The sequence below is a fragment of the Ursus americanus genome, chromosome 2 (genome assembly GCF_024610735.1).
Source record: "Ursus americanus isolate L20-20 chromosome 2, mUrsAme1.1.p, whole genome shotgun sequence".
NCBI lineage: Eukaryota > Metazoa > Chordata > Mammalia > Carnivora > Ursidae > Ursus > Ursus americanus.
In genome coordinates this window covers 3764278-3784144 of record NC_142128.1, presented here as the reverse complement: position 1 = coordinate 3784144, position 19867 = coordinate 3764278, and the positions used below count along the sequence as shown (strand labels likewise).

Below are 19867 nucleotides of genomic sequence, written 5' to 3'. Positions count from 1 at the left end.
AGACCCATGAAGTGATGCCTGAGTCAGTAGAAAACAAGCTAGAGTCAGATTCTCAAGAATAGCAAGAATTGGAGCCATTAGTTATAGAATGTTAAGTAAGTTTAAAATATTTACTGAATAAAAGGTAGAAAGAAAACAGGAAATAATAGAATGTCTTCCAAAGAGGCAGGGAAGATTTGGAAAAGAACAAGATAATGCTTCTTATAATTAAAAATGTAAGTATTTAAATGGCTGCTTCAGTGACGTTTTAAACAGCAGACTGACAACAGCTGAAGAGAGGATTGGAGAACTGAGAGGTAGGTGTGGCATCACCCAGGAAGAAACAGGAGGTGAGACATGGAGAACCCAGTGAGAGAGTCTATCACGTGGTGTGCACAGCGTACTCCAAGGACGTGCCCGAGCTGCTTCCGGGGCTCATGGAACGAAAAGCACGAATCTTAGATTCAGAAATCACGGTATAAGGTAAATGGAAAGTCAACCCCTTGACACCTAGCAGCGGTACTGCAGGACACAGGGCAGGGAAGATTTTTACCACTGCCAGAAGGAACAGACAGGTGAACAGGTCAGCCAGACTGCAGACTTGTCAACAGAAACTGTGGAAACCAGAGGCGGCAGATAGAACTTTCCAGCTGGAAAGAACAGAACTGCCAGCCCAGAGTTGCAGACCCAGCTAAACCACCAGCCAGGCACTGGGCCACAGAGGACGCAACGGGAGGCCATTCACTGTGAGGGGTTTCTGAAGGACACGCCTTAGGGTGAAGGCCACCCGAAGCTGCCCCTGGAGACGAAGCAGATCCGAGGTATAAGAAAAAATGGTGATCAAGGGACTAGACGGTAGGTGTGTGTAAACAGTACTGGTGAGGCCGAAAACAAGGCGTACGCCTGACCACCTGCACCTGCCTCGGTCCTGCGGCAGAACCTCGGAAACTACAACTCCCGTGAGGCTCCGCGCGGTGCGCAGGCGCCGTGGCATACGTGGCGTGCGTGGCCGTTCTAGAACGCCGCTCCGAGGGCCCGGGCGCCATGTTTGGGCCGAGGGGACAGCAGAGAGGCGCTTGAAGCGGCGGGAGTGGAGCGGGAGCGGGTTGGACCTGGGCTGGTAGGAGCCCCGCCCCTCCCGCCTCAGCGGATCATGACCCGGGCAGCGGCCGTGGAGGTCGCGGTGGCGGGGGACGTGGCGTGGCAGGGCCGGCGCTAGAGATGATGCCGTTTCCGGTGACAACCCCGGGATCACAACAGACGCCGCCGCCGCCCAAGCACTATGGCATCTCTTCCCCCATCAGCCTAGCACCCCCCAAGGAGACTGACTGCATACTTACCCAGAAGTTAATTGAAACCCTGAAGCCCTTTGGGGTTTTTGAAGAGGAAGAGGAACTGCAGCGCAGGATTTTAATTTTGGAAAAATTAAATAATCTGGTAAAGGAATGGATACGAGAAATCAGTGCAAGCAAGAGCCTTCCACAAGCTGTAATTGAAAATGTTGGAGGGAAAATCTTTACATTTGGCTCTTACAGATTAGGAGTACATACGAAAGGTGCTGATATTGATGCGTTGTGCGTTGCGCCGAGACATGTTGATCGAAGCGACTTTTTCACCTCGTTCTATGACAAATTGAAACTACACGAAGAAGTAAAAGATTTAAGGGCTGTTGAGGAGGCATTTGTACCAGTTATTAAACTGTGTTTTGATGGTATAGAGATTGATATTTTGTTTGCAAGATTGGCACTGCAGACTATTCCAGAAGATTTGGACCTAAGAGATGACAGTCTGCTTAAAAATTTAGATATTAGATGCATAAGAAGCCTAAACGGTTGCCGGGTGACAGATGAAATTTTACATCTAGTACCAAACATTGACAACTTCAGGTTAACTCTGAGAGCCATCAAACTATGGGCTAAATGCCACAATATCTATTCCAATATATTAGGCTTCCTAGGAGGTGTTTCCTGGGCGATGCTAGTAGCAAGAACTTGCCAGCTCTACCCAAATGCAATAGCATCAACTCTTGTACGTAAGTTTTTCTTGGTATTTTCCGAATGGGAATGGCCAAATCCAGTGCTACTGAAAGAGCCTGAAGAGCGGAATCTTAATTTGCCCGTATGGGACCCAAGAGTAAATCCCAGTGATAGGTACCATCTTATGCCCATAATCACACCAGCGTACCCACAGCAGAACTCCACATACAATGTGTCTGTTTCAACAAGGATGGTCATGATTGAGGAGTTTAAACAAGGGCTTGCTATCACACATGAAATTTTGCTGAGTAAGGCAGAGTGGTCCAAACTTTTTGAAGCTCCAAGCTTCTTTCAAAAGTACAAGCATTATATCGTACTTCTAGCAAGTGCACCAACAGAAAAACAACATCTAGAATGGGTGGGCTTGGTGGAATCAAAAATCCGAATCCTGGTTGGAAGCTTGGAGAAGAATGAATTTATTACTCTGGCGCATGTGAATCCTCAGTCATTTCCAGCACCTAAAGAAAATCCTGACAAGGAAGAATTTCGTACGATGTGGATGATTGGGTTAGTGTTAAAAAAGCCAGAAAACTCTGACGTTCTCAGTATTGATCTCACCTATGATATCCAGTCTTTCACAGATACGGTTTACAGGCAAGCAATAAATAGCAAGATGTTTGAGATGGATATGAAAATTGCTGCAATGCATTTAAGAAGAAAGGAACTTCATCAACTATTGCCTAATCACGTGCTTCAGAAGCGGAAAACACATTCAACGGAAGGTGTCACTTTAACAGCTTTGAGTGACAGCAGCCTTGACTTGTCTGTGGACGCTGAGGACAGCATGTCTGTGCCTTCACCTGCTAGCACTGTGAAGACCGGCCCAGTGACTGGCAGCTCTCAGGGCAGAAATAGTCCTGCTCCCACTGCAATGGCAGCATCAGTGACCGCCGTACAAGTGACTGAGGTTTCCTTGCAACAAGTGAATCCCAGTGAAAGCTTAGGGGGTGCATTGAGCGAAAGCCTTCCTCAGACTGCCACACAGCCAGCCCTTCTTCCACCACCAAAGGCCACAGTTGCCAGAGTTGTTTCTTCAACACATCTGGTAAACCATCCACCCAGGCCTTCAGGGAGCACTGCAACAAACATAGCGAATCCTATAGTGGGAGTCTAGCAGACGTTCTCACCTCATGAAGGACCAAGGAAACTCAAAGAAGAGGAACAATCTCATAAAGAGACAAGACAACTCCATTAGAAACTATTCAGACAGTGGCTGGCCTTGTGGCAGACATCCAGTACAGAACTTTCTAATATCCCGGCTCTCCGTGCAAATCCTGTTCCTGTTCCCAGGAATTCAGTAGGACAGATTGAACTGAAAAACAACCTCAAGGGTCCATAAACTATATCTGCCAGCTCAACCTGTTGTCTTCAACTGCTAAAGGAGGAGAATGAAGGGTACCAAACTAGATTTGACTCAAACTAGATTTAGCCTTATTTGGTAACTTCCTTTACTTTGGCTAATCTTGATCCGAAGTCCAGGTTAGTATATGATGCTAGAAGTACTATTATAAATGCGTCAGCTGCAGTTATAGTAACTATTTTAAAGGACTACTGCCCATAAAGAGAAAAACAAGAGAAAAAAAACCCTCCAGCTATATTTGTACCCATGCCTGACATCTGGACTGGATTTATGTTTGATGCATTGTTGGGGAAAATTTGCAATACAAACTGGTATCAGAATTCCTTCTACTGATGATGCACTTTATGTATATTTTTATTAGAAAGTAGAACTAATTTTAAGCTTTTCAGCTTGATGAATTTTAGTTTTTTCCTGAGGAGTTTTCTTCATTATTAATTGTCAAACTGGATGCCATTGTGCAGTGTGTATAAACTTCAGAAAAAGCATAAAAGTCCCATCTAGCTCAGTCCCCATGAGGTAGCTATAACCCTTTAAAATGTCAGCTCATAGGGTATATATTTGACATTGAAACAGTAATTAGTTAGTCTTTGGTTTTGCTGGGACACAGTCAAGAAATAATATGTTAGTTTTATCTGTGGAACTGTTTTAGAGTGCATACGATCAGCAGTCAAACAGCAAATACCGTCTCAGAGCTCACAAAGCTCCATATTCTCTTGTCCTTAAGCATTTGTCCTAAAACAAAAACGCTTTTTGCTCCCCGCTTTGCTTGTATGTACAAGGTATGCTTGTATGTAGATTCATTCAAAAAACCCAGAATGCTAGTGTATTCTTAACCATGATGTGAAACCCACAATCCTATGGCCACATGGTACAAAACACTGGATTTTGGTTCCATGGCTAATATTTCAGTAAAGCTTTCCCGAAAGTAATGAATTGGAAAACAGTCATCGGTCTTGGATGCTGTTTGAGCTACACGTATGAGAAATTTTGTATGCTCCAGAGTATCTGCTTATGGCAAAGTTAATTTCCAACTTAAACATGTAAGCAAAAAGGCATTTTCTCCAAAATATTTAAACGATTTTTATTTTTAAAGGACTCTCTAAAATTTATCAGTAAATTTTATACGTAGAAACATACAAAATAGTTTCTAGCAAGTACTTGATATCTAGTCAGCTTCCTGTTTTTGTTTTATCCTATAAGAGATTAGGAATTCCTTCCTTTAAATTAAAAAAAAAAAAGACCACTCATAACTAAGTGGCAGGACATCCACGTTTAGGACACGTGAATGGCAAACAGATATAGAGGAATGGAAACTCGGTCTGTCTTAATTTGGACACAGAAAGCCTGACAGTTTTTCCAGTTAGCCTGGTCCTGATTCCTACCCTCCTCCAACTGTGTTCCTTTCTACCACGTGTGCATTTTTCATGTGAAACTATAATTTCTTAAACCCTTTCCCCGTCCTTCTGGATTAACTTTCCAAAGTTGGAATATAGTCTTCTTCCTTTTAGGCTCTGCAGTAATTGAGGCTTTCTTTTCACCCCTACTTTGTGATGTTGACTACACAGTGTTCGTGTTGCCCACATCTTTGCCCTGTGCAGTCACCTTGCCCTTCCACCGCAGTAAGTCAGGTGAAGTGTGCACAGGAGCTGTGTATTTCAGTTGGCTGTGGGGTCCGGCTGGAATTGCCCGGCACAAACATAGTCTTGTCATTTTGTTTACAACATTGGGGGAAAATTAGTTTATTAAGTGTTTCATGTAACTATACTTGTTTAACCAAGCTGGAAACTTGGGGCTTTCTAGTTTTCATTAACTGAATATCAGACTAGTTTTTTCACATGATGTACATAGTGTCTCATGGCTGGAGTTGGCTTTGTTTTATAAAACCTGTTCCCCTTGTATTTTTCAAGCGCTATTTTGAAAACAGATGATGTATTTCTCCATTGAAAACACAATAAAAATAAAGAAGCAAACAAAGGGGTTTAAATCTGACAATAGGAGTTCAGATGCTCGGGACGCCTGGGTGGCTCAGTTGGTTAAGTGTCTGCCTTAGGCTCAGGTCATGATCCCGGAATCGAGCCCCATGTCCGGCTCCCTGCTCATCAGGGAGTCTGCTTCTCCTTCTCCCTCTGCCCCTCCCTCTGCTCCATTTCTCTCTCAAATAAATTTAAAAAAGAGAGGTCAGATGCTCTTACATTGTTGCAGAGGAGGATAAAGGCACTGATGAAATTTTTGACTTTATTAAGTCTAGAATTCCTGTTATGTTGGGACATGTGGAAAGGTTAAAACTTCAAGAAGGTAAAAAAAAAATGGAGTGAAAAAAATCAAAAGAAGGCGGGAAAAAAGGGGGGAGCATAGGAAAAAAAACAGGTAAAAAGAAAATGCAGTCTAAGATGGTAGAAATGAAACCAAATATACGTCACTATATATAACAAATGGACCAGACTTCCTGACTGAAAAGTGTCAGATTCCACGGAAAAACCGAGTGCAGCTCTATGCTATTTACGAGAGACTCATCCAAAATGTAAGATGGAAAGAATGGAAAAAATACATGCTAAGGAAAAGAGACTGCTAGAGTGACGATATCATCCAGGCAGATTTCAGAGCAGAAATAACAGCCAGTGACCAGAGTGACCACTGCTGTAATGATAGAATAAATAATGTACCATGAAAATGGAACAATTTAAAACTTATTTGCACCTAATAAATTAGCCTCAACATAGAGTAACATAACAAGCAAAGATGAGCAGAAATTGCCGAAGTGTCATTGTCACAGAAGATTTTAAAGCAGCTCTTCCATTAACAATATCAAGCAGACCAAGAAAAAAAGAAAAAAAAAAGTGTTGAACACAACAGAGGTTGGCAAGCTTTTCCTATAACGGGCTAGATAGTAAATATTTTCAGCTTTGTAAGGCCATATGGTCTCTGTCTCAACTACTTAACTCTGCCTTTGTGGACTGCGAGCAGCCAGAGACGATATGTAAACAGATGGCCAGGGCTGGATTTGTTACCCATCCCCCCCGCTGGCGTTCGTCATCCCTGATCTACTGGACATTTATGATAGTACCTTCCACCCAACAACTGGGAAGTGTATATCATTCTCAAATAAGCACTGGGCATGTGCAAAAATTAGCCTCCTGCTTGATCAGATAGTAAGACTCAGCAAATTGCAGAATATCTGATTCATAGAGCATATTCTCTGATTATGAAATAGGTTTTCTTTTATTCAATAACAAATAGCATAGAGAAGAATTTCCTGAAGAAGACACACAAAAAATGGCTCAAACCATTAAAGACTGATGAACTGAATCTCTTAATTGTATTAAATAATGAACAGTGAAAAGTGAAAAGCAAGCTCAAGCAGGGAGATTTTAGAGTACATAAAACTGACAAACGATTACTATCCGGAATATAACAAGGATGCCAAAAACAGTCTGTTCAAGATCAAACTACCAATCAAACACGGCAAAAGAAGTGCATAGGAGTCTCAGAAGAGGAGCTAGGAATAGACAGTAAGCACAGAAAGGTGCCCCATCTCATTAGCAGTGAGGAAACACAAATTAAGAGCATAGAAATCTGTCTTACAGAATGTCAGTCTAGCAACATCCGGGCTTGTGGAGTACGGGGAGCCGTGGGAGCTCTAGCACAGGGTCTGTGAAAGTGGGAAGTGCTCTGTAGCCCTCAGGAGACAGCTTGGACTTCCCTAGCACCATTGGCCTGCTCGCACGTGCCTCTGCCCCTGGGCTGTGGACCATTGATGTGCTTCAAGGTGCCTGTCTGTGGGCCCCCTCTGCAGCTGCATCCAGAACGCTACACCCCTCCAGTTGTCCTCCAGTGTACATGTGTATTTCTGTATATGCCATGGTGTCAGAAGAGTTGGGAAGCACTCTCCTAGAGACTCTGTCCCGTGGATCACCAGGAGAGGAGTACGGGAGAGTTGGTAGTAGCGTTTTGTAATAGTTTAAAGCTTGAAATGACCCACAAACCCATAAATGGGGAATGGATAGATAGTGGTGGCTTCATGCAATGTACAGTGTAGAGCTGTGGGGTTAAGTGCACCATAGCTACGTGCATCAACATAGAGGTATCTCATCACATTTAGGAAAAAAGAAAACTGCAGAAAAATAGTGTGATACAAATAATTAGAGCTGTATAACTGAGGGTTACAAAAATGTGTGGTCTGACCATAAATTAAGAATAAGGGAATGTTAATCACAGAATCCAGAGTAGTGCTTGCCTTTGGTGAGATGAGAGGTGGGGAGAGGACAGGGAGCCTAGAAATGTTCTACCTTTTTCAAGTTAGATGGTGGATGAAGCAGTGTTCATTTTATTATTGGTCTAAGTTATAAATGCTTTCGTATGTGTGACTACTCTCTGGTCAAAAAAACCAACACCCAGTGGTATCTTAGAAGCCTCTGTGTCCGTTAGGAACTGCATTTGGCCAGGTAACCAGCTGAGCCCAGGACAGGTTTCTTTCACGCTACGGCGGTGGTAGGTTCAGGGCCAACAGGGTGGCTTTCCAGGTCATCAGAGACCCACAGCTCTTCCACGTTTAGCGCACCCATTCTAGTTCATGCCTGCAGTCCAGAAGGTCCCCTCCAGTGCAGGATGATTACAGGGCCACTGCCATCACAATGGCGTTTAAGGCAGGAAGAGGGGGCCAGGCAAAGGTGTCCCTGCCAACGGTATCCTCCTTCTGTGGAACTTTCCTAGAAGCCCCAACGGGATACCCTCCTCGCTCACTGACCGGACTTCATCGCATGGCCATGCCTATCTGCAAGACAGACTGGAAAAGGTAGTTTTTGTGAACCGGGTGTGTTATCTCATTGTTCCTCACCATGATGCTCTTAGGAAGGAGGAGAGAGCGGGTCCTGACCAGCAGTGATGGCCGTCACTCAGATATTTAGAAGTTAAACACTTCCTAGTGACTCAGGGATCAAGAAAGACTTTAATGTGAATCAGAACTTGTGGGATGCAGCTGATGGGGGATTTGGAAGGAGGGTCATAGCTTTTTTTTTTTTTTTTTAGATTTTATTTTGGAGAGAGTGCGAGCATGAGTGGGGGGAGGGGCAGAGGGAGAGGGAATCTCAAGCAGACTCTGTGCTGAGTGTGGAGCCCAACATGGGGCTCAGTCTCACGACCCTGATATTATGATCTGAGCCGAAACCAAGAGTCGGACGCTTAACTGAGCCACCCAGGCGCCCCAAGGAGGGCCATTGCTTTAAATGCTTATACTAAATAAAGCCTGAACACTGGTGAGTTACCTGCCTACTGGATTAGGTAAAAATATATGTCTAGTAAATTCTGTGAGAGAAGAAAGTAACCAAGATAGAGCAGAAAGCAAACAGAAAACATGCAGGGGAGAGGACCAATAAAATGAAAAGTAGGTTCTTTGAAAAGACTGGAAGTCAAAACTGGGAAGACTGATGAGGAAAACAAAGATGGCGCACAGCAGAGGTCTCAGAGATGTGAAAGGGGTGCAGCTACGGTAGGGTTTTTTTTTTTTTTTTTTTAAAGGATCTTATGGATAGCTTTTTGCCAGTGAATTTGAAGACTTAGATGAAATGGACATTCTTCTAGAAAAGTTAGCCTACCAAAGCTCACTCAAGGAAGTGTGAACACTTGGACAGTCTCCCCGAGAGAGTGTGCGTGAGCAGTCGGGCGCACGCCCAAACCTGACCCGACCATGCAAACGCCAGACCCGAAGTCTGTACAGGCCAGTTCCTCCCCAGCTCAAGGACAAGATTATTGCAATACTGCACCTCCGACTGCTCCAGAGGACAGAGAAGAAGCGACTGCATGAACCCAAGAAAACCTTCATCTCAGAGCCAGAGAAGGGAAGGGTGAGAAAGCGGGCAGGGGCTGGGGTGGGCGCTCCAACATGGCGAGCCCAGGGCTTTGATCTCTCACAGCACCACTGCTCTTGTCCCTGGGACCGGCCAGTGCTTTCAGGACCAAAGCAGCAACTCCCGCCTCTGGGGTCTTTTCGTTCAGATGTTGGCCGAACAGTTTCTTTCTCAACTTTTATGCCCCACACGGCCAATGTTCGCTGTTTTCAGTGGGAATGCTGTCCTTGTCCAAAATCAGCCGACTGGTCCTGATTAGATTGTTGTATTTTAGGGAACAAACACCTCTCTTAATGCTAACACATACACTCATGTTTAATTTTACATAAATTTGCTCACATGATAGAAACTTTTTACCAGGGAATTCTGCGCTCTCACATCAGGGCCTCTGCCATTCGGATTCCTCCCGATTTCCTGGTGGTAACCTGGTGTGGGCCCGTGTTAGTTTTCTCTTGCTATATAATAAGTTACCACAAGTGTAGCAGCTTAAAGCCACACCCATTCCTTAGCTCACAGGTCAGAAGTCTGGCGTGGCGTGGCGTGGCTGGGATCTCAGGGTATCACAAGGTCGAATCTGAGGTGTCAGCCGGGCCGAGTTCTTGTCAGGAGGCTCATCCTTCCTGTTGGCAGAATTCAATTCCTCGCGGTTATCAAACTGAGGTTCCCATTTCCCTGCCGGCTGTTGTCTTGGGGTTGCTCCCACCTCCTTTCCACGTGGCCCGCCACCCTTCAGGTCAGCAGTGTTGCGCCAGCCCTCCCTTGTTCTTCAAATCTTTGACTTCCTCTCGGCTTTTAAAGGCTTCTGTGCTTGGGGTAGGCCTACCTGGGTAATCTCCCTTTAGATGGACGCAGAGTGAACTGATCATTACATCTGCAAAAACCTCTTTTGCCATAAAGCAGAGCATCACTGGGGGCATGATGGCTTCCGCATGTACAGGTCCATCCTCACTCAGGGAGGTGATTATACAAGGGCAAGGGTCACTGGGGGTCACCTTAGGTCTGGCTACCCACGATCCATAGCTATGTCCGTAGCAAGGGCAAATGCTCCAGCCGTCTCCAGGCCCCGCGGCCCCGTGCCTTTAGGTGTCCGTTCAAGTCCAAATGCTCATCGTGTACATAGTATGAGTCAGGTGCAGAGCAGGTGCCCGAGGACATGCAGGATGTGCAGCCGCACAGGTAGGTGCAGGGCACAGGCCTCCCCACCTGCGGGCCTGTGGGACCAGAAGCTCTCGGCACGCAGTGGCCGGCCAGGTGCAGGACAAGAGTCACGGAGTTCCGGGTCAGAAAGAGGGCAGTGGACAGCGAGAAGGAGTCGCTGGTCCAGGCAGTGTTTGAAATCCGGCCAGGCAAACGGCAGCTGGAGTCCGTGGTTCAATTTCAAGGCCTGGGAACACTCTGCCTGCCGTCCTCTGGGCTCTGAGCCAGCCTTTGTTTTCCCTGAAAGCTGGGACTCCTCCACAGCCCAGCGAGTGGCTTCCTCCACCAGCTGCCTGTCAGGGGCCTCCTTTCGTGCCCGGCTCCCCCAGCCCTAGTGTGAGCTGCTTGTTCTCGAGGACCTGGAGGCTGTGCTGGGCGTGGATTCCAGGGGCATTCACCTGTCACACAAGCCACACCCACAGACCATGCGTCTGACGTGGCCCTTCTCCCAGCTTCTGCTGAGATGCGAGGGTGCTCGTAAGCTGCTCCAGCGGCCCTGGCTGGATGAGGAGAACCGAGAGGAGCACCCTTCGTCTCTTGAAAGGGTCTTTGTGTGGCCCAGCGCTCTGACCTCCAGATCCTTCCGAGGCGCCGAGAGAGGGCTGAGTAGAACACTGAGCCTCGTCTCTGTGCCACACTCCCCCTCAGCAGGTTCTGCCTCTTGGCCTCTTTTGTCACGCGGAGAGGCTGAGGGTTTGCAGTCCTGCAGTCCGGTTCCTTTTTGATTCTCAACTCTTCCATTTCTCTCCTCTGTGCCTCTCGAGACAGGCAGCGAGCGGAAAGCAGGTGGCTTCTTCCGTTCAGGCCCTTCAGTTACAGGTCCTGCTTCTGCACGACCAGGCCCCTTCCCGGGCTTCCGGGAACCGTCCCCCGTGTCCTCGTGAGCCTCGCTGCAGCCCTCTCGAAGTCGAGATTCCCAGGGCCCCCTGCTCACAGCAGCTGCTGCTTCCTCGGATGTGGTTTAGGGAAGCGCTCCTCATTTTCTTCTGAGCCCTTACCCGCAGCGTCTCTCCTGCCCGCGTCTCTACGAATAGCCTGCTGCAGGCTGGCGGGACTCTCTGCCATGCTGCTGGAATTCTTCCGGCTTCCACGCTCTGCCCGACTCCCGAGTACCTTCCCCGTTGTAGGTATTGGTTACAGCAGTGCCTCACTGCCCAGCACGCAAATCCACTGTCATCCCTGTAGCAAATAACCACACATCTTGTGGCTTAAAACAACACTCTTTCAGTATCTCACGGTGTCAGTGGGTCGGGAGTCTGGCGTGGGGTAACTCGACCCTCTGCTCACTTGGCGGCTAAGGGCCCTCAAGCCCGCAGGTTATCGGCAGCGTGAGGCTTCTTGGGGTTGTAGGACTGAAGTCTCCATCTGGCCTCTGCCTTTCCTTCTGCTGCTGCTAGCTGTCAACCAGGAGCCCCTCCGAGCCCCGCAGTGGAGCACCCCCTTGTTCAAACCCTTCTCACAGGTCAAGTCTCTGATTTCTGTGACCGGCTGGAGAAAACTCCCTGCTCCGATGGCACTCACGTGATTAGGTGGGGCCCCCTGGATTGTCTCTGTATCTTTAGATCAACCCCGTCGGACTTCAGTTACATCTGCAGAATCTCTTGGCCCTTGAACACAATGATGGGCGTGATCCCAGGGGGCGGAGGTGGGGGTCGTCTTAGATTCCACCTCCCACAGTGGCCTTCGGTAGTTCCTCTGCGCTTGGGCAACCCCGTGCAGACTCTACTCCAGTAGGTACGTGCATGGCTCTGGGTCAAAGTGTGTTGCTTTAGCAATGGGATCATATACTTAGTTTTCCTGCCAAACTCCTTCCACATCTTTTTTTTTTTTTTTTGGTTTTATTTATATGTCAGAGAGAGATTCCCTCCACATCTGTTACAGTTCTCCCTCATTCTTTAGGAATTGTGGAATATTCTGTGGTGTGGATGGAGCACGATGTATGTTTCGGGATCATTAAGAATGCTTTTGCCATTCAGGAATATGTATTACTTACCACTAAAATAAAAAGGACTATTAGTTAAACCGGACACAATGCTTTACTATTACTTAGGACTCCTAGTTTGTACTTCCCTAAAGAGCTCTAGTAAACCTAAAGATTTATTTAAACATAGATTTTCACCAGTATTCGTTTTGCACATACATGAAAAGATAAATAGGAGTGAAATAAATCCAGTGACGTAATTCTCCTTTCCAAGCTCGGGCGTCGCTACGCACATGCGCACAGCGGCCCCTCCTCTGCCCTCGGGAGCATCGGCGAGGCTGCGTTTCTGAGGACAGGGCTCCACCGTCACCTCCGACTTTCTTCCCAGCCGTTGGCATGAAATTCTGCAAGTTTTGCACGTGACAGCCGGAGCTCATGCTCCTTCTTCAGATAACCCTTAACGGACTGAAATATTGTAGGATCTCCCGCACCCCAGCCCAGGAGGGGAGTAACGACCGAGTTCTCCTGTCACTGCTGTTGCCGGGCTGACGTGCCACACGCATACAGGATGCTTTCCAGTTTCAAAGACGCAAACAATGTCAGGAATTTAAAATGTAAAGAAAAGTGTATCTAGAACAGACGACATGTCTACCCTAAGTGTGTGCCCTCATTCGTTTAGTAGATTGAAGAGGATATACTTTTAAAAACATTTACTTACCCCTGGCTGGCTCAGTTGGTTGAGCATACAGCTCCTGACCTGAGCTGGGGTCTTGATCTAAGGGTCTTGAGTTCAAGCCCCGCGTTGGGCTCTGCGCTGGGTATGGAGCCTACTTGGGGGGAAAAATGTTATTTTCCCCAGCGTTACACAGGTGCATAGTTAAGACAGTGCTAATTAAAAGACAACAAAGACCGCACAGAGTTCCCTGCCCCAGCCTGCCCTTCTTCCCAGGTTTGCACTCCTCCGAGGAAATCGTTCTCATCCGTGAACTATTTTTTTCTTGCCATTTAATTCCACAGCTTAAAATAATAAGCTTATCCTACTACTACGTGATTTTTTTTTTTTTTTAATTTCGGGCACATCTAGTGACTTCCTGACATGAAGGTGGGAATGGCTCTTGCTCAAACATCCAGCTGCCATGGCCGCTGCTCTCCGTGCGGTGGGGAGATGCAGAGCGGTGGTTGGATTGGGAACCAGGGTGCACGTTTCTACGGCCAGCTGTGCCTTTGTGCAGCTGAAGGTTGGTGTGATCAAGGATTACTTTCCCCGCTTGCCCAACTTTTAGTTTCTTTGAAATTATTGTCATTATTGTTTGTTTTCTCTTTTTTTGGTACTTTTCTCTAACTCAGTATTCCCCAGCTCTCTGCCAATAACCTTATTTAAAGATGCTCTGGTATATGGGGGCCCCTGGGGGGCTCAGTCAGTTAAGCATCTGCCTTCAGCTCAGGTCATGATCCCGGGGTCCTGGGATCAAGTCCTGCATCGGGCTCCCTGCTCAGCGGGGAGCCTGCTTCTCCCTCTGTCCCTCTCCCCGCACACTTTCTCTCTCTCTCCCAAAAAAATAAATTAAAAATATATATTTTTAAAAAATCAAGAATATATATATTTTAAAAAAGGTGCTCGGATATATGGTGTATTTTATCAGTTCCAGCATTTTGGAGTCTCCTGCCTTATTTCAGTCTGGGCTGGCTGCATCTCCCTGGGTAAGGACCCCCTGTTTCTCCTTGTTCCCCCCGTTCTTTGTTCTAGGTTATACACGCCTGTCTTGCTTAAGACCCCATATGTCTAAAAAGATCCTTATCCTCCTTAACCCGTGATTAATAGTTTATCTGGGTGTAGAGTTTTAGAATGAAAACAACGTTCTTCCTAGAATTTTGAAGGCATTGGCCCATTTCTGGTAACTTCCTGCGCCCCTTGGAAAAGCTGCTAGACGCTGTGTTTCCTCACCCCTCATGCTCGGTGGCTTGCTTCTCCTTCTGGAAGCACATAATTTCTTTATGCTGCTCTTTCCCCAGCCTTGCCCTGAAGAGTCACCTGTGTGCCTTGGGAGGGTGTGTTTGCACCCTGGGGTTAGAGTCTTACCTTTTTATTTAAAAAAAATTATGGTTGTAACTATTATCATATTTATTCAAAATATGTCCACTTGCATATCTTGACCCTTCATGCATTTTTAACCTCTCTTGTGTGTTGGACTTTTGATGGGCTATTTTAGTCTAAAAACTCATGATCTTCAGTTCTGAAAAGGTGTGTTTTTCCCTTGATGATTTTTTTTTTGAAGATTTTATTTATTTGACAAAAAGACACACAGAGAGGGAACACAAGCGGGGGAGTGGGAGAGGGAGAAGCAGGCTTCCCGCTGAGCAGGGAGACCAATGCGGGGCTCAATCCCAGGACCCTGGGATCATGACCTGAGCTGAAGACACTTAACGACTGAACCACCCCGGTGCCACCACCCCACACCCCGCCTTGATGATTTCTGCTGGCTCTTCTCTTACTCAGGGTCTGGATCTGTTTTTCTGATTTTTTGTCTCCTAGTGTCTCACCTTTGTCTTTTTGCTCTACTGGGGGAGATACAGAGTGCGGGGGGGGGGGGGAGATGCAGAGTGGTGGGGAGGGGGGTGGCTGTTCTCTGGGGGCAGGATTCCTAATGAGAGATGGGATTGCTCCGCTCTGGTAGAAAGAACTGCTTCTGCTGCTGGACCCAGGGGATGCCCACCTGCTGGGGTTGGAGCGGAAAATGCTCCTGGGTCAGTCGCATCTGTGTGTGCTAGCTGTCACCTGTCACTCGGTCCTCCCTGAGAGAGGGCTTAGCGTCATGTCGTCATCTTGGGGGAACCAGATAGCGCCTTGGGTTCAGCTAAATAAAATTCTTGCTCTGCTGGTTCTTTGCCAAAGTTCTGGAACGCTCTGTTTCTGTCTGTGACTGACTGACAAATGGCTTGAGTGTTTTATACTCGGTTACCCATTATCTTAATTGGGTTATTAGCTCCTTCTGAAGAGGGGATGTTATTTCCTGAGATTCGAATTAATGTGAGAGGGTCCAGCTTTTGTCATGGAAATAATGCTCTCAGTGCTTTAAAATGCAATTTCTTGGGGAGGGGGTGGGGGATGGGGTAACTGGGTGACGGGCGAGGAGGGCACATGATGGAATGGGCACTGGGCGTTATATGCTACTGATGAATCACTGACCTCTACCTCTGAAACTAATGCTACGCTACATGTTTATTGAATTTAAATTAAAAAATGCCATTTCTCTCCACTTTAAAAAAAATGACACTTCTGTTGAAAATTTGGAAAATAGGGAAAGTATAGAGAAGAGAATAGAAATCACCTAAAATGTCCCCTCCAATCATTCCAGTGTCTTGTTAGTGTTGTATTTACTTTCTTACACAATTTAAATACACATAGTTATATGTTCTGTATTTCTTTTTTTAACTTTTATCTATTTGCTCGTATTATGAGCCTAATTTTTAATGCCAGTGAATGAGTATGCCTGCTGTATCCCTATTGTTTTAAGACCAGTTCCCACTTTTGGTTTATAAATAATGCTTATATAAACATCTTTGTGCGTAAATGTTTGATTCCTGTCCGATTATTTCTGTAGGACAGCACCCTGAAAGTGGAATTCCTCTGTGGAAGGATGCAGACGTCTCTAGATACTGATACGTCGCTATCTAATGGTGGTAGGGCGAACATATCTCAAGAGCTATTTTTAGAACTGGGGGCAGAGCAGGGCCACTTTCCGTTCCCACCAGCAGTTTCCGAGAGTGTCCATGTCCGTATCCTTGCCATTGCGTGATTCTGTCTCTTAAAATGGTCTGCTGGTTTGGGGAACACGGGTTCTCATTGCTGAGGTTTGTGTTCCGGTAGGATTTGTGAGGCTGGACGGTTTTTACCGTGTTTGCGAGGTGTTTATAGTTCTCATTCCACACCTGTCTGTGTTTGATTTTGGGGTACTTCAAGCACACGAAAAGCAGATACAGGATAAGAAAATGAACTGTCCGTGTACCTGTGACCCAGCTGAAGGAATAGGCTGCTACAGACAGAGCCCCGGGGGGATGATGTTCCCTTGGAAGTTTTCCTGGCTCCCCCCAGGGTCCATGGAGAGAAAGTTCGCAGAGCTCAGGACGCGTGCATTTTCCCTGGGAATCGAGTCCCCGGGTTGCCTGCGGGAAGGCAGCATTTGGCAGCTCCCTGGGGAGAGAGAAGGTGGTGTGCCATGTAGACGGAGCGGGTGGAAGTGGAAGCTGCAGGGCTGGCAGCGGGCGGTGGGCTCGGGCGGCACGTCCGAGGACAGCCTGCGCGTGCTCAGGAAGGAGCGAACAAGGGGCGCCTGGGTGGCTCAGTCATTAAGCGTCTGTCTTTGGCTCAGGGCGTGATCCCAGCGATCTGGGATCGAGCCCCACATCAGGCTCCTCCGCTGGAAGCCTGCTTCTTCCTCTCCCACTCCCCCTGCTTGTGTTCCCTCTCTCGCTGGCTGGCTCTCTCCGTCAAATAAATAAATAAAAATCTTAAAAAAAAAAAAAAAAAAGAAAAGAAGGAGCGAACAAGACTCAGTGCCTCCTGGCAGCATCCTGTTTTCAGAACCGCTGGTGTAGACGGTTACCGTGAGCTGTGTCTGCGGCATGTTCCTGGCTCGTGGTGTCCCCAGTGTCTCCGTGCAGGCCCCTCCGCCAGCCAGGCTGCGTCCTCTGTGCCCTAGAAAGGCAAGGCAGTGTGTTGTGAGGCCGGTGTGGGGTGTGTAAGTGTAAGTGCAGTTGTGGAAAGGACCGTGTGCGCAGGAGTGGGCGGAGAGCTCGAGGAAAACGTATAAAGCGCGCACTGCCCACCTGAGCTGTGCCTGGTGTGCAGGGCCTCCCCGCACGCTTGTCCCCTGCACTGGACGCGGCCTGCAGTCCCCACCAGGTCGCCCTGACTCAGCACTCGCCTTTCCCTCTCACAAGCACCAGTGTCCTGATTTCCTCATGCCCTCTTTCTCGCTTCTAAGTGATACCAGCCCTGGGTTTTTTCCTACACAAGAGTGTCATTTCACCTGTTTTGAGCGTGTGGGGCTTTGGGAAGAGGATTTGCAGAGACCCTTCCTCAGCGGTTCCAGGCAGCCTGAGCTCTGTGCTGTATCTGCCGAGATGATCACGTGGTTTGGGCTGTTAGTCTGTGGATTTGGTGTATTGCAGTGGTTGACTCTTGTATGTTAAATCTACCCCGCGGTCCTGGGGTAAATCCCACTTGGTGGTGCTGTATCATCCTTTCTATCTGTTGCCAGATTTGGTCTGCCAGTGTCTTGTTGGAGACTTCTACGTCTCTATTCATAAGGGAGATGAGTCGGTGGCTTTCCTGTGATGCCTTTCTTCTTTCTTTTATCGAACTTCACAAACCTGTGCACTGGATTCTTCAGTCGGTCCTGGAACATTATCATCTGTTTTCTTTCCAAATACCACCTTTGCCCCGTTCTTATTACTTTCTTCTTGGAGTTGTCTTTAAACATGTGTCAGACCCTTTCTGTCTTCCGTGTCTCGTAACCCCTCGTAGAGTTTCTCTTTCTTTCCTGGTCTCTTTGCACTACCTCCTGGATATTTTCTTTTGACTGGTCTTGAAGTTCACCCGTTCTCTCTTCTATTGGGTCAGATATGTTGCATTGAAGCTGTAGTCTCTGTTACTGTATTTTTCATTTCTAGAGGTTCTGATCAGTTATTTTTCAAACCTGGCATTGCTATTTATAATTTGTTGTTCCCTACAGATATTTCAAAGTGTGTTTTATGTCTTAAACAGGGTGAGTGTAGGGGCACCTGAGTGGCTCAGTTAAGCATCTGGCTTTGGGTCAAGTCATGATCCTGGAGTTCTGGGATTGAGCCCCATATCCTTTGCTCAGCAGGGAGTCTGCTTTTCCCTCTCCCTCTGCTCCTCCCCCTGCTCATGCTCTCTCTCTCACTTGCTCACTCTCTCAAATAAATAAAACCTTAAAATAAAATAAAAAAATAAACAGGGTAAGTGTAATTTTATATTTTGTGTATGATAATCTCAACATCTGAGCTCCTTTTCTTGGAAGGAAACTTTTCATTGAAATACAGCGTGCAAACAGAAAAGTTCACTGGTTATAAGTGTGCAGCTCAATGAATTTTCAGAAAGTGAGTGTCCTGTGCAGCAGACACCCAGATCACGAGACAGGACATTACCAGGACTCTAGCAGGCTCCCTCATTGTCCCTCCCAACTGCTAGTCACTGACCCAACTGTCTTCCAACACCTGAGATCAGTTTTGCCTGTTCTTGCGTTTCCTATAAATGTAATCATATCATATTTACCTTTTGTGTCTGGCCTTTGTTTTTTGCTTAATATCATATTTTTAAGACTTATTTATGTTGTTGCTCAGGGAAGAGTTCATTCATTATTATTGCTGTACAAAGTGCATTATGTGAATACACCACAATTTATGTAGCCATTCTCTTATTGACTGACATTCGGGTTGTTTCCTGTTTGGGCTCAATAGGAGTAAAGCTGCTGGGCCTGTCTTGTGATGATGCGTGGATTTCTGTCAAATACATACCTAGGAGGGGCGCCTGGGTGGCTCAGTCGTTTATGTGTCTGCCTTCGGCTCAGGTCATGATCCTGGAGTCCCAGGATTGAGCCCCACCTTGGGCTCCCTGCTCGGCGGGGAGCCTGCTTCTCCCTGTGACCCTCCCCTGTCTCGTGCTCTCTCTCTCCCTCTCAAATAAGTAAATAAAATAAAAAAAAAGTACGTAGGAGTGGAGTCAATGGGCCAGTGGGTGTGCGTATGTCCAGCTGTAGGAGATGCTGCTAAACCTTTTTTCCTAAGTGTGTCTGCCTGTTTTTACTCCCACTAGCAGTGTGTAAGAGTTCTGACTGTTCCATTTTCTCTCTCACGCTTGGTGCTGCCTGTCTTTTCCATTTTAGCTATTCTCACGGTATTGCTTAGTGGTTTTAATTTGCATATCTGATGATTAATGAGGTGAACCACATTTTCCTATGTCTAAAGACCATTTGGGGTAGTCTTACTTTGCAGTATCTGTTCTTGTCTGCTTTTCTGTTGGGTCGTCTGTCTCTTTCGTATTGATTCTGGAGAGGAGTCCTTTTTCTGACGTATGTACTGCAAATATCTCCTCTTTCTCTGCAGTTTGCCTCTACATTCCTCCGAAGAGAAGTTCTTAATACAATTACTGTGTCAGTCAGGAAAGCAGAAACCACATGAGATGGGGAGGGGAACTCAGGTGGCACGGTCCTGTAATGTCCCTTTATGAGACTTCCAGGTCCCACTCAATAACGGGTCAGGAGTTGTTGCTCAGAAGGAAAGAAGAAGGTGTGCTCCAAACCCCTGAGGTTGGCCCAGAGGGGCCACACTGCAGACCTGTTTGCCACAGAGTCTTCCAGTGCTGTCGGACCCCCACGGTCAGAGTGGCTTGCCTGCAGCCCAGACTTGCTGCCCATCTTCCTCTTGCTCTGGTCTCCACTGAAACTTGGCTCTTGTGGGTTCAGTGGTGCACCGAGGTGTGCTAACAAGGATAGGAGTGGGTGTTCAG

The 19867-nt window shown here is 47.0% G+C and overlaps 2 protein-coding genes across 5 annotated transcripts in view; both read left to right on the top strand.

Annotated features, from left to right (window-relative positions):
* RADIL (Rap associating with DIL domain) overlaps positions 1-19867 on the top strand; it is a 63579-nt gene that overhangs the window by 13360 nt on the left and 30352 nt on the right. The gene's annotated exons all lie outside the window — the stretch shown is intronic.
* PAPOLB (poly(A) polymerase beta) lies at positions 1043-5506 on the top strand. Its single transcript, XM_045813279.2, has one exon. The coding sequence runs from the start codon at positions 1201-1203 to the stop codon at positions 3127-3129; it is 1929 nt and encodes a 642-aa protein (XP_045669235.1). The 5' UTR covers positions 1043-1200; the 3' UTR covers positions 3130-5506.

Excerpts from the sequence above, each read along its gene's own strand:
- PAPOLB (XM_045813279.2), top strand. The coding sequence starts at position 1,201 with ATGATGCCGTTTCCGGTGACAACCCCGGGATCACAACAGACGCCGCCG.